The following is a 13,527-nucleotide window of genomic DNA, read 5'->3' on the forward strand; positions in this document are numbered from 1 at the left end:
TTTAATTCGGATTTTGGGATAAACATTCTGAACATGTTTNAGAGCAACAAAATAAATTGCAAAAGTTCGCCATTAAAATATGCATGTTTTAGTCGTGTAATAAGGATATTTATATTTTAATTTTTAAAGTATTGTACTAAATGATGAACTGTATTAAATTATAAACTGTATTTTAATGTATTGTATTAAATAATGAACTGTTTTAAATAATTTTATAACACTTAATTTCTATTTGCTTCGGTTTTGTTAAGCCTAGTTCGAATTAATATTAATATTTTCTCTGCGGTGCATGCATTTTTGGTTAACAAACTATTTTTATTTTAAGAAATATTTTATTCATGCATGCTAAATTTATGATTCTTGCTTTACATTGTATTAAAAAAATAACTTATGATAACTAATACGTAAGAATGACGCATTAGAATCAGTTATAGTCTTCTTATGCGTCTGTCTTCTGACTGACACATAAGCATCAGTTATAATATCTTATTACAACTGATCCTTATACATATAATATCTTACTGTAACTGATTCTTATGCGTATAATATCTTACTGTAATTATAAGTTTTAGTGTTACTATGCGTATAATATCTTACTGTAAATATATATTTTAGTGTTACTATGCGTATAATATCTTACTGTAATTATAAATTTTAGTGTTACTATGAGAATAATACCTTACTGTGATTATAAATTTAGTGTTACTATGTGTATAATATCTTACTGTAATTATAAATTTTAGTGTTATGATGCGTATAATATCTTACTATAATTATAAATTTTAGTGTTATTATGCGTATAATACCTTACTGTAGTTATAAATTTTAGCGTTACTATGTGTATAATATCTTACTGTAATTATAAATTTTAGTGTTACTATGCGTATAATACCTTACAGTAATTACAAATTTTAGTGTTACTATGCGTATAATATCTTACTGCAATTATAAATTTTAGTGTTGCTGTGCGTATAATATCTTACTGTAACTGATTCTTATGCGTATAATATCTTACTGTAATTATAAATTTTAGTGTTACTAATTAACAAACATGGTAGCGGTTATTTTACAACAAGTAACGTAAAAGAACATCCTAGGTGTCTCACTACACCCGGAACTATCCTTGGTACTTGGTGTAGTGGAGCACCAATTTGGTTTCAAGTAGTTACCTTCATTTTTGGTATTCAGACACATACAAAAATTTTTACACTGTAAGTGCATGAACAGGGAGCTAATTTACAATCCGGCAGCCTTTAACGACAAGCTCTCTTTTTGGAGATTTTCCTCTTGGATGTAGTTAGTACCTTATAATACTCACTTTTATAAAAAAAAATTTAATTTGTTACCTGAAATAAAAGAAAGAATCAAGTTTTTGTTTTATTAATTTATTTAAGAAAGTGCCAAACATGAGAACGGATCGTTAAAGGTCACTGGATTGAAAATCAACACACGCGGCGGGCCAGGCGGGTTATAGCCCCCATAGTAATTAATTATAAAATTTTCACCTCGTAGTTTCTTATACCTAAAATTCTCAAAATTTTAAAAAATTCTAAATTAAAAATTCATTGGCTGAAGAATCAAAATGGATGCAAATTATAAGGTAACATAATGTTTTTAACTCCTTTTACCTAATGCAATATATGTGCGTGTTGTTCATTAACTAAAAACAGAAAGAATAAATAAATAAATGTCAATGAAGAGAAAGAAAAACGAATCAGGAAAACTTGGAAGGGAAATTATTTAATTTTGTTTCCATTAAACAATGCAACAAAACAAACAAAATATGATAAATATGTACATAATTCAATGCTTAGTATTTGTACTATGATATTATAAAAGATACATTGTTACAGATACTACATTTCTTAAACTTTTTACCTGAATCATTTTAAAGGTAAAAAATTATAGTAATAATTTTCTATTTTTTAAGGTCTTATAATAAATGAAAAATAAATTAATATTTCATAATTTCTATTCCAATGTTTATTTGTTCCAGTTTTTTATAATTTCATTTTCCGTTGCAACGATGTTGAACAAAAAAATATTTACTAATTTATAAACTTGAAAACGAAATGCCTTACATTATAATGAACCTTTAAATAGCAATTTATCCTTAAAAAAAATACTTGTTTATTGGCAAATGAGTGCGAAAATAAACAAATAATTATTGATATAGTTTTAGCAGAGCTCAGACGTAATAAATAAGTTTACTATAAATTGCGAACATGTGAAACCAAGAAAGGCTACTAATTTTGAAAACATTTAACAGAAAGAGTTTTTAAATGAAATTTCATCGTTTTATCAATATCAGTAATATGAATTGGCACCGGAGAAACATATTTCTCTATTGTTAATTTAATTATTTTATTCGGATTAAAAAATTTCGATAGGAAATATTAATATGCATATTTTTTTCATTATTTATTTAATATATTGTCACTAGAAAAAAAAATTTTTTTTTTTACTTTTAAATTTTTTTTTCTTTGGCATACAACCAAAATACTAAATAATTAATGGATTATTGATTAAACATATATATAATAAAAGTTTTCAAAAGTCATTGCTATCCTAAAGTTCTCAAAACTCCTATGACCAAAGGATATTCCTTTGAACCTTAAGGTTTCACGGAACATCTTTCGGAAACCACACTGATTTGAAGCACTGTCGGAGAATATGGTTACGAAGTTTGGTTTAACTTTTTTAATTCGGATTTTGGGATAAACATTCTGAACATGTTTTGATTCTGGACGGTGAAAGAAGTTTCAAAAGTTCTTCTTTTTGATAAGCGCTTTTCTTGTTTCCATAGCAACAGATAAATCCATACTCTGCGATTTGACAAGTTTCTCGGTTACATGAATTCTGAAAACATTCTATGAATTCTATAGAAGAGAGCCAGTGGTATTGTTCCGATTCTCTTCCACTTTTAAGCTGTTAACATTCTCTTGACTTACTTTACGAACTATTCAGTTCATAGTTTCTACATGGCGTCGTAAATTGTTTATTTAGCATAAATATTGTTTCATAATATTTCAAATAAATATGTAAGAAAAACACTATAAATGTGTATATTAAAAAATTAACAAATATCTTAACTTACACTAACCATATTCTTAATTTGATAATTCATATTTCACGTGAATGCTTATTTCAATGAAAAGTTAATGTAAAAAATACAATCAGTGCTTTGGTGTATCATATTTCGATTAAAAATATTGTTATTAAAATATTATAAGTAACTCTAAGTTATTTGTTTTCATAAAAAGAGAGAAGAGAAAAATATCTTCAACTCTGAGATTTAAACAAATTTAACTTTTTCATCTCTTTACGAACGGCAACAGTTCAAACAATTCAGAAGGGATCTACTGGCTCCGTGTCACAGATATATATAAGTTGTGAAATATATGCTGATTGTTACGCCTACCACACTTAGTATGAGATTAAGGATCTGGGTAATCCCTACCCTCTAAACCAAGAAACAAAAGCGAGGAATTACCTGTTGGATTCTTGTAAACTATTTGATGTTTGCCATCAAATGACCATTTCTCTTTTCTTGTAAGTCTTACACTGCTGTCTACTGAAGTTGGAAAGATAAACTTTTGAGTAAAGTTCCCTTTTAATGTGACTTCTTCGAATATTGTTTCAGAGTTTAAAAACAAACTAGAACAGGTATTATTGCTTTTCAATTTACAACGAGCAAGAAAGCATGATTCACTATAAAAATGACTCATATTATAAATTGTGACATTTAAAGCTTCAACAGCTAAAAAGTAATCTTCATTCATAGAAAATGCCTTGTAAACTAAAGAGCAACAAAATAAATTGCTACAAAGATCAATTGTATCGTTTACCTTCAAAAGCTTCTTAAATTTGAAGTCTGCAAGATTGGGAGATTGGCAACGATAGTCTTCATTTGTATTATTAACGGGTCCTACGTATTTCTCCTCACATAGATCGTGCAGCTTTATTTCATCCAACAACGGTGCGGCAACAAAAGTATTGTTCACTAAATGGTATCGTTTCCGCATCAAATCGTGAGATGTAGCAGTGTAGTTTTTTGGAAACTTTGGAACATTCGATATTAGGAGTTTAGTTTGGGCATCAGGTTGATGAGTCGCCATTAAAGTTCCATTAATGACCGAAAATATACCACTTCCTAGCGAACCTTTTCCAGGTACATGAGCGTTGGCTCCGAGAGTATTAATTTGATTAAAAAGAGAATAAGACTGCCCTAAAACATGTGCAAATAGAAAAAATGGCGTTTGATCATGCCAGTTTGTAGAAAGTGCTAAATTGTCAACGTACTTTTGCTGTACGGCTTCAATGGCTCCTTTAAATAATATATCAAAAGAAATAAATGTTGTGAAATTTCCGAAATCTGTTTCAAAGTTGCCATTTTGATAACATTTTGTAGGATTCATGGCTGGTTCGTTGTAAAGATGCTTCTTGTAATATCTTGCAACAAGCTTTCCTTCCCTGTTAAACACAACATTGGTATTATAAAGATAAAAACCATCCTCTGGACATTCGCTTTTATCGGAGCAGTTTGTAGTGGCATTTTTATCGGATGTATCATCGTTATTTCGGCATAGTTTGTAGTCCACCATGTTGGCCACTACATAAAATTCATTAGATTTCGCCATACAGCTCAGAATTCTAAGCAGAAAATGATCTTTAAAATCTTCTTCTTGGTCGCATGGGTTGAAATCGCCATTAGCAGGATTTGGTATATCATTAGCGATTGTGTCAATCAAAACTGTGCGATTTGTGCTGAAATCATTGATGGCGGTAAAAAGCATACCTTCTGGGAAAACGATAATGTCAACAGCCTGAAAGAATTCATTATAAATATTTTGAATAGCAGTTAAACAACACAATACTTCAAATTTAAATCAAAAAATAAATTTTTGAAACAAAAAACGTTGGTGATTTTTAATAACTTTTGTATGTTGTTAGATAGAACTAAATATGGTTTGTTCTAGACAAAAGCAAATAATGTTCCTGGATTCAAATATGGTCAAATATTTTTAGGGAAAGGGAGAATAAGAACAGAAATTTAAAAAAACATGTATAAGAACATTTTGAAATAAATATTTTCGGAATTAGAACTAATTTAAGTTAAAATGCAAGTTTAAAATTGTTTTCGAAATCATTTTAAATTTTCATTGAAAAATAACTATTTTATTCATTAATTTGTTAATTAAATTAAACAGATTTTATTAACTTTTTCTAATTAGCATATGTTGTTGTTATAAAGGTTGCAAACCTTTACAAGGACCAATCAAATTAGGCACTGTTGTACACGTGAGGTGATAAATGAAACTCAAAAGAATTTAATAAGGAAGTTGAGTTTTACTTACAGCTTTTTCATCAAACATATTGTAGAATGATAGTTAGTTATTTCTTTTTAGAAAGTATGTGTATCATAAAAAATTTACGTTACTATTTAGATACAATTTAATTGTTAAAATTTCAATCGAAATTCTACACCTGAAAAAAAAATCAATATCTTGATATAAATTCTAAAATGCACATCCATGGCTTCATTTCTTTCTACCATTTTTTGTCTTAATAAAAATATGGTTACCATACATTTCAGTATTATTCTTTTTTAATTTTATAAATCTGAATTACTTTCATGAAAAATTAAGCTTTTGTGTTTATACTAGCGTTTATTACAAACAGCAATAATCCTAGATGGATTTATATGCGTATGATTATTTAAAATGACGATACTCTGTAAATAAATATGTAACTCAGAAAATAAACGAAGAAACAATGATAGCAATATTAGATAATAATTATGAAAGATTACAATGGCAAGTTATGGTAGTCTAGAATTATTTTCCCCGTGATAAGGAGTGATAAGGTCTGTGATAATTACTGTTTCTAGTATCTTTTCCAGTAGTAACTATTTCTAGTAATAAAGATCAAAATATTGCCTTTATTTTATTATATTTTTGTATTATAATATAATTATATTTACTTAAACTACGCAAATATTCCTAAAACTGTCTTTTTAAAACTGTATTAAATTAAATAATAAAACTTTTTAATGATTCGAGCGTGGGCCAAAATTCATGCAAGAAGTAAATTTAAACAATACTCAGATTTTTTTTTTGTTGAGAAATTAGATTTTTTTTATCCATCCTTTAACTATAGAGTTATATAGGGAATTGCTTGTGCAGTTTTGTTGGCCTGAACGCACTCTTTTGCCAAAATTTTCAATGACCATTATGCATAAACATGGTTGAATTTCATTGATGTAGCGTTCTATTTCTTTCCTCAAAGCGAGGATAAGTGCAAGCTTAAATAAAGCAATACATCATAAATAACGTACAAATAAAGGTTGTTTTTTTTTTCCAATGAGCTGCACAATCGGACTTGCCGATGAGCAGACCTAGTACGTTCTCCAGAGGTGGTATCCACTCTTTCAGGACCACCACGATGGGTGAGATACCGTTGATCATGTTAATTTGGACATCTAGTTTCTACCACACTGGATGGCAACATCGAGACTCTATTTGGATGCTAAAGTGCACTAGGAATTTAATTTTGCCGGAAATGCCAAGAGCCAATAAGGCACTCCAGGGATCTTTTACATGCCGCATAATCATACGACATGGTCTCTGAGGATTTTCTGCTTCCCGAAAATCCGGTGTCTGGGCCGGGGATCGAACCCGTAGACTTGGGCTCAGACCGACGACAAACCAACTGCGACACCCAGCCACCAAAAATAAAGGTACAAATAAAGGTACAAAGATAAAAAAACAAGTTTCAAGAGACTCTCACGGCACGGAATATAACAAACTTTTTTAACTCGAACTTTCACTTACCTTGCTTGTTTTACCTTATTATCCGAATATCAGTCTCCAAATAGCTAAGATTTTGAATAAATTCTTACTTAAATCTCCCTACGTGTATTATCTTGTTCCTCTTCCCTCACTAGTTAAACAACTTTTTTTTTCTTATTGCAACCTGTTTGTCCCGTTATTTTTCTATTGTCATTTTATGTTTAGACACTGAGGTAGGTTCTTGTTTGTAGAATCGAAATTACAGTGTGTACATTTCTGTATCTTTTAATGTGCTTTATTTTTTTTATTTGCTTTAATCAAGCACAGATCAAAGTATACCCAACTTTATTTCTGTATGAGCTTTTTAAAATAAGCGTAAAGACTTTTTGCAAATAAAGAGGTTCTATGATGCTAAATGCATGATCTGGGCGGCCTATTTTGAACTCCCAAAGTCGAAATCTCACTATAAAAAATTACTCAACAAGTTTTAAATAATACGAGCAAACAAAGCCACATCGAGTAGCGCTAATTTTTTAACAGCGGGTTGCCATTTTTTTTTAATTTTTTTATTTATTTTTTTTTTCATTGGCAATATTTTATTGACGCAAAATTCAAATCCTGTGAATATTTTTGGATTATCCCCAATAAGTCTCCACTTTTTTCAAAATGAAGGTTATTGGAAACGTCTACATACTGCATTTTTTTTTATTAGATGCTATAGCTTAGGACTAAATGTATAGTTCAGTTTCGTATTCAATGACCTATGTCATAAGAAAAATTGAAAGATTTTTCTTAGTTGTTTCGTTCTTTTTTTTTCAATTATTTCTGAAGCTTATCATTTTTATACGTCAGAAAGAAAAATTGAAATTTAGCGTCACGAGACATTTATGAGAATATGAAAAGAACATATAAAAAATTGCTTTCTTACAATTGTCTAAAGCCATATTTCTCAAGAGAATGATTTAGAACTTAGATTTTCGATTTTATTGACATCTACAAATTTTATGACTGGTCGAGTATCGAAGCACCTTGAATATTTGAAAAAGAAATTCCGCTGATGTATAGGTAATAATTTCGGTATATGTAATAAGTTTTAATAAAATTCTATACTAAGAGATACATTTGATTTGCTTTTGTTTAAAGCATTAAAAGGATTAAATAGACTAAATATAAAATATTATATATTTTTCGTAAACTAAACATCGGAATACTACAGCGAAAAAAAGAGTTACCAAATAGATATGACTACGAAAATGTTTTAAATAGACTTTAGTAGTATACTGACGATTTATTACTAGATTGTGTAGTACTGAAATTAATAATATTATTTAAGCTTTATAAGGAAACGCTTTACTGCAGTTAAAAAGTAAATAATTAATCATAGATTTCATCGATTGCATAGGTCTCTGATAAAGTAGTTCTACAAATCAACTCGTCACCTTGAATGTCTTGTAATTTTAATGTCTGTGACAAGAAAATTCCTTTATTATGTGACAAGCAAATATCTTCATTAACTTTGGGAAGTAAATGTGACAGTTTAATCCCTTTGCAGTTTCAATGTGACAAATGAATTTCTTTAGTAAATTCTTAATTAGTTTGTGAAAGTAGTTATGTGAATTTTTGTTTTATGTAATCATTAACGTGATTGTGAAAGGGTTTCAAAGTTTTTCTCTTCATGGTGGTGAGAATTCGGATTCATTTCATTAAAAATGTTCATTGTGGAAAGAGAGTGTGTTCCGATTTATACTTTACTAAGTTCGGTTGTTTTCTGAGTTGGTTTCAAAACTACGAGGAGAAATGTCGTTGATCTCTAACGTGAACCTTCTGTTCAACTGTAGCGATTAAACGAAATAAAGTGACTTCCTCATGGTCTGCATAATTTTGGCTAAAATCAGAATAAGGTATGTTTTGCAATTCATTATGTATAAGCATTAACAATCATACCTATTGTACAATTTAATTATCTAAAAGATATCCCTTATTAATTATCTAAAAGCATCAAGCTTTAAACTAATAACGAGGTATGGGCAAAATTGAGGCCCCGATTGCTTCTGAGTAAAATTTAAAACTATTTTTAGATTAAATTATATATTATATTAATATTTTTATGTTAAATATTTTACACTTTCAATACGTAAGCTGGTTCAGTTTTATGTAAAAAAAAAAATATCATTTCTTATGTAATTATAAAAATAAAAATGTTAAACTGAGAAAAATATTCAAAAATTCAAGGTTTTATTGTTGTATCTGTACATAAACTATTTATCTAATAGCCTCGAGTAGAGCCCCTGAATTAGACTGAATTTGATAGAATAGGAGCCTTAGCCTCGAGTATTTCTCAATCTCTTGGCAACACTAGGATTATTTTTTATTTTGTCGGGTTGTCTTAAATAATAATATATGTAGTGCTAAAAATTAGTTATGTGTTAAGTAATTTTTTAGATTCATTTTTTGAGGGCGTTTTCTTCAGTAATAATTTAAGTTGTGTTGTATAGTTAGCTCAGTATTTATTTAGAATAATTTTGTTAATACAATGTGAAAAATTTGGTTAATACATAGTTTAAAACTAATTAAGGTGCTAAGATTGAAGGAGAGGTTGACGAATTAAAATATTTAAATGTAGCTGTTGGTTAGCATTAAAGTTTATAGGTTTTACAAGATAATTTTAAAAGGTAGACACGTTGATCGTCAAAAACGGTAGTTATTATTATTAGTAGTAGTAGTATTTTGATGCCTCCGCTGTCAGAACCGATTTTCGCGTATTTGCCCGTACACAGACAGCTCCTTAACGCAATGATTCAATGGCTTATCCTTTACTCAACAATTTAATGCTTATCCTTAACTCAACAATTTAATGGCTTATCCTTAACTTAATGATTTAATGGCTTATCCTTAACTCAACGATTTAATGGCTTATCCTTACCTCAGCGATTTTATGGCTTATCCTTAACTTAATGATTTAATGGCTTATCCTTAAAACAGCGATTTAATAGCTTATCCTTGACACAACGATTTAATGTCTTATCCTTAACTCAACGATTTATTGGCTTACGTGAAAACTTGCTTGGTCTGCTGCCAGCTGATAAGTGTTCAAGTTTTCTAAAATGACATCGAAGATGGACATTGATGGGTCTGTGAAAGGCACCACTTCCACAACAGCAGCCTTGTAGAAATGGGGATTTTTTTGATTTTCTATCTCAGGCAGCACGCTCATTCCGAAGTATATCAGTACAAGTACTGTAGCTGCACACACAACAACTATAAATAAAAATTAATTATCATCATAACTCAATAATGAAAAGGTTTTAGAAAGAAAAAAAATCTCAGAATTATATGCGTTTTAAACCAGTGACCTCTAAGACAGAAAAAATATATTTTTCCTTTTGCTAATTTAAAGTAAACATTTTTGGAGGAATAATTTGAGAACCGGTAGTTTTAGGTTCTTAAAAAATATCATATTTTACTCCAGGTCTTAAAATATTTTTTTAAAAAATTAGTTCTTTCTAATATTTTATGTGTTTTTTATCAAATGTGATGTCCCTTGGTCCTGTGTTCTTTAGAACAAAGAATAAGAACAAAATACCAACATCTCGATATTATTGGTGTAATTATCCTAGGGTAGTCATACTGGGGTAGTTATCCTAATTATTGGGGTAATTATCCTAGTTGAAAGTTGTGCTATCACAAAGATCGAAATCCTACATTTAAGCCAAGTATTCCTCATTAGACTAAAGATAGGTAGGTACGTAGATATTTTATTTACGTCGTACTAGAACTGCACAATGGGCTACTGGCGACGTTCTGGGAAATATCCCTGAGAATGATCTGAAGACATGCCATCGCAATTTTGATCCTTTGCAGAGGGGATACATCAGATAAAAGGAGAAACAAAAAGAAGTTAAGTCCGTGGTGGTGAGAGAATCGGGCTTCGGTCAGGAGGGACCGGGATTCTATTCTCCACTACGCTAAGACGCACCTAGTAAATGCGATTTACGTGCTTGTAAAACCTGAAAAATCGAAAGTCTTGTGGTCGATTGCGGAGCAGTGCCATGAGTACAGGGATCAGGAGAAAATTTTCTTCCCCTTCAGACTTATGTCTTATTTGGAGAAGTGGCCTCACGATTGATTGGTGCTGCCATTGATGTGTGGGTTCTGAGCTAAGTCGTACTTTCACCAAAGCTGTGTTCTGTTGTCAGACGGAAGGCGCATCCTCCTGACTTAATTCACAAAAAGCCAACGACTGGCCTCGTCCAAATGTCATTAGAAACAACTAAAAAAGTTTTATTTGGGTATTTTGTATTTATCGGGGTAATTACTAGCCTCATTAATAGTAATACTGATGGATAATTTTAAATTTGCCACCAAGTTAGAAGTCCCAAATACATTCTACGTTTTCAGAAGAATGTTACTAAAAAGAATTTATCTTCTCTTAGTATTTATAATATTCATTATTATTTTTTACTTATCTCATTTGTTATATGCTTTTTTTTAATCTACTATTTTACACTTATTATACATTCTATTTGGTTTTTCATTTAGTACAGGGAAATCTCAACCAATTAACTCTTTTTTTTCATTTAAACATGAACTGTAATATGCCATTTTACTTGCTCTACGTTTTAATATGAGGATCTGATAACAGTTTTGTAATATATTATCTGTCACTTACATTTTAAGGATATTGTAAAATGATTGACAAACATTCTCACATGACCTAGGCATTCAGTAGAATGACATATAGATAAAATATGAAATACAACAAACTTTTTAAAAAGATATCTATGTATTATATATAGAATGCCGAACTTTTATACATTGCCAGTGACACTTATAATAGGCCTCCTTGCCATCAAGCTTTTATCATTTTTGAACAATAACGTTTCAATTTTTTAGTAATGAACGTCTTTTAGTAATAGTCTTATAATGACCTTTTATTCCTACTTAACTGCAAAAGCATTCGTCATCAATATAATGCCTTTATTTTATACTTTGCATTAATCAGAATAAAAGGCATTTGCTCAGTTATCAACTTTTACAAAATTTGAATAAGATTTTATTTTAATATTTAAAGCGGCAGAAAAAAAAAATTTCGATTTAATTCTCGGATTTATTAATTTAATTTAAAATGATTCACACCACCGCTACATGTAAATAAATTAACAATGTAGAGAAACGCATGGCTTTGATACAATGGTGTGCATGCTCTGGAAAAATAAAAAATAAAATATTTTTGCTTAGAATTGCAACTTAATTGTTACGTCCATACCAATTGGAGAAAAAATACCCTCGGATAAAGTCAAAGTTAGCAGGTACGCATTTGTTCTTCTATAAATTGCCGATATATTGTATATGTTACCGACAAAGTATGAAACGCCTGCAATGTATAGAATGCCTAGGCATGGTATATAATGCCGGATGTTTTTAGGCAAAGCATGAAATGTCAGAAGTATTACATACTTTCCCTAGGCATTGAGTAAAATACCTAGGCATTCTATAGAATGACAAATGCTATTTATGCAAAGTATGAAAAAAACATACTGATGGGGTTATTATGTAAATAATGTTCATTTCTCAAAAATAAAAATGTTATTCCGAAAAAATAATGAGAGTGCCATTGAAAAAAATTTATTCAAAATGCGTAAAGAAAAATGAAAGTTGTACAAAACATAATTTATGTCTTTCTTCACATTCAGTTTAGAAACAAATATTGCAGAAAATATCCATTTCATCACCTTTACTTACATGGCCACAGAAGATTTTATATTTTGCCTGTTTCTCATTTGGCATTCTAAGGAATGCCTAGGAAATGTGTGAAATATAAATCGCTTTGAACATTGCCGGCTAGTTTTAGGCATTCTATACAATGCCGGCATTTCAAACTTTGCCGGTAACATATACACCACCTAGGCAAAGGGAAGAATAATTTTCACATTTCATACTTTGCAATAAATATCAGGTATCCAATAGGATGCCAGTGTTTTATACATTAAAGGTAGGAAATATACTCTAATCCACACGTAAAATATTTTTATTCATATTTTTGATTCATATAATTTTTCCAATTCACTAAGTTTATAATTTTTTTTAGAGTTGAAAGACAATATAAGTATCTAATCACAAAATATACAGGCACGAAAATGGCAGAATTTTGTCCCACAAACTTAACTAATGCATTTTAATGTTTAATTTTTTTATCATATAATAATCATTTAAGTTTATTAAAAAGAAAATTCCCTTTTACTTACTTACTATCACGCATTTTGTCGACATTTTTACTTTTGCAACTAAATACGATTCACTATTTTATTTTTCCTAAAAATTGTCTTGTGAGAAAATGACGAAAAGAATAACCATAAACAATGCTTAAACTTGTCAGTCATTGTATATAGCAGCTCCATAAAAAGAACTAGTCAAGAAACCGCTTATTGTGTAAACGTTCGAACTTCGATGAGAAACGTTCTGGGGAAATTTAGACCTTGAGAAATAAATTACGACATTATTTTGAGTCCCTTTAAAAGATGACATTTGGTTGGAAGACGTATTTTATATTCGCTGAAAAGCTACAGTTTTGAAGTTGAGTGATAAAAATAGTGATGGATTTTTGCTTAATTCTTGATTAATGACAACTATGTCTTCTATTTTCTAATAAAATATTGATTGAACTGTTTATTATGATATATCTATTAAATATTTCCTTTCTGCGAGATTTCCAATACCTCTTTCAGTTCACTGATCG

General features: G+C 29.7%; 1 protein-coding gene across 2 annotated transcripts in view; it reads right to left on the reverse strand.

The window, feature by feature from the left end:
* Window positions 1-1,721: 1,721 nt before the first annotated feature.
* The window catches only part of LOC107449055 (pantetheinase-like), a 16,648-nt gene continuing 4,842 nt past the window's right edge, over window positions 1,722-13,527 (reverse strand). Inside the window, exons 1-3 of one of the 2 annotated variants that reach the window (XM_043040713.2) lie at window positions 13,037-13,227; window positions 9,844-10,049; window positions 1,722-4,826 (exon numbers count right to left, since the gene is read on the reverse strand). In XM_043040713.2, coding sequence (XP_042896647.1) covers window positions 3,438-4,826; window positions 9,844-10,049; window positions 13,037-13,061 — 1,620 coding nt within the window. In that variant the 5' untranslated portion in view covers window positions 13,062-13,227 and the 3' untranslated portion in view covers window positions 1,722-3,437. Of the gene's footprint in view, window positions 4,827-9,843; window positions 10,050-13,036; window positions 13,228-13,527 lie in introns of those variants that run through there. The other variant, XM_016064463.3, reaches the window with a different exon arrangement.

This window comes from Parasteatoda tepidariorum, chromosome 8, assembly GCF_043381705.1.
Source record: "Parasteatoda tepidariorum isolate YZ-2023 chromosome 8, CAS_Ptep_4.0, whole genome shotgun sequence".
Lineage (NCBI taxonomy): Eukaryota > Metazoa > Arthropoda > Arachnida > Araneae > Theridiidae > Parasteatoda > Parasteatoda tepidariorum.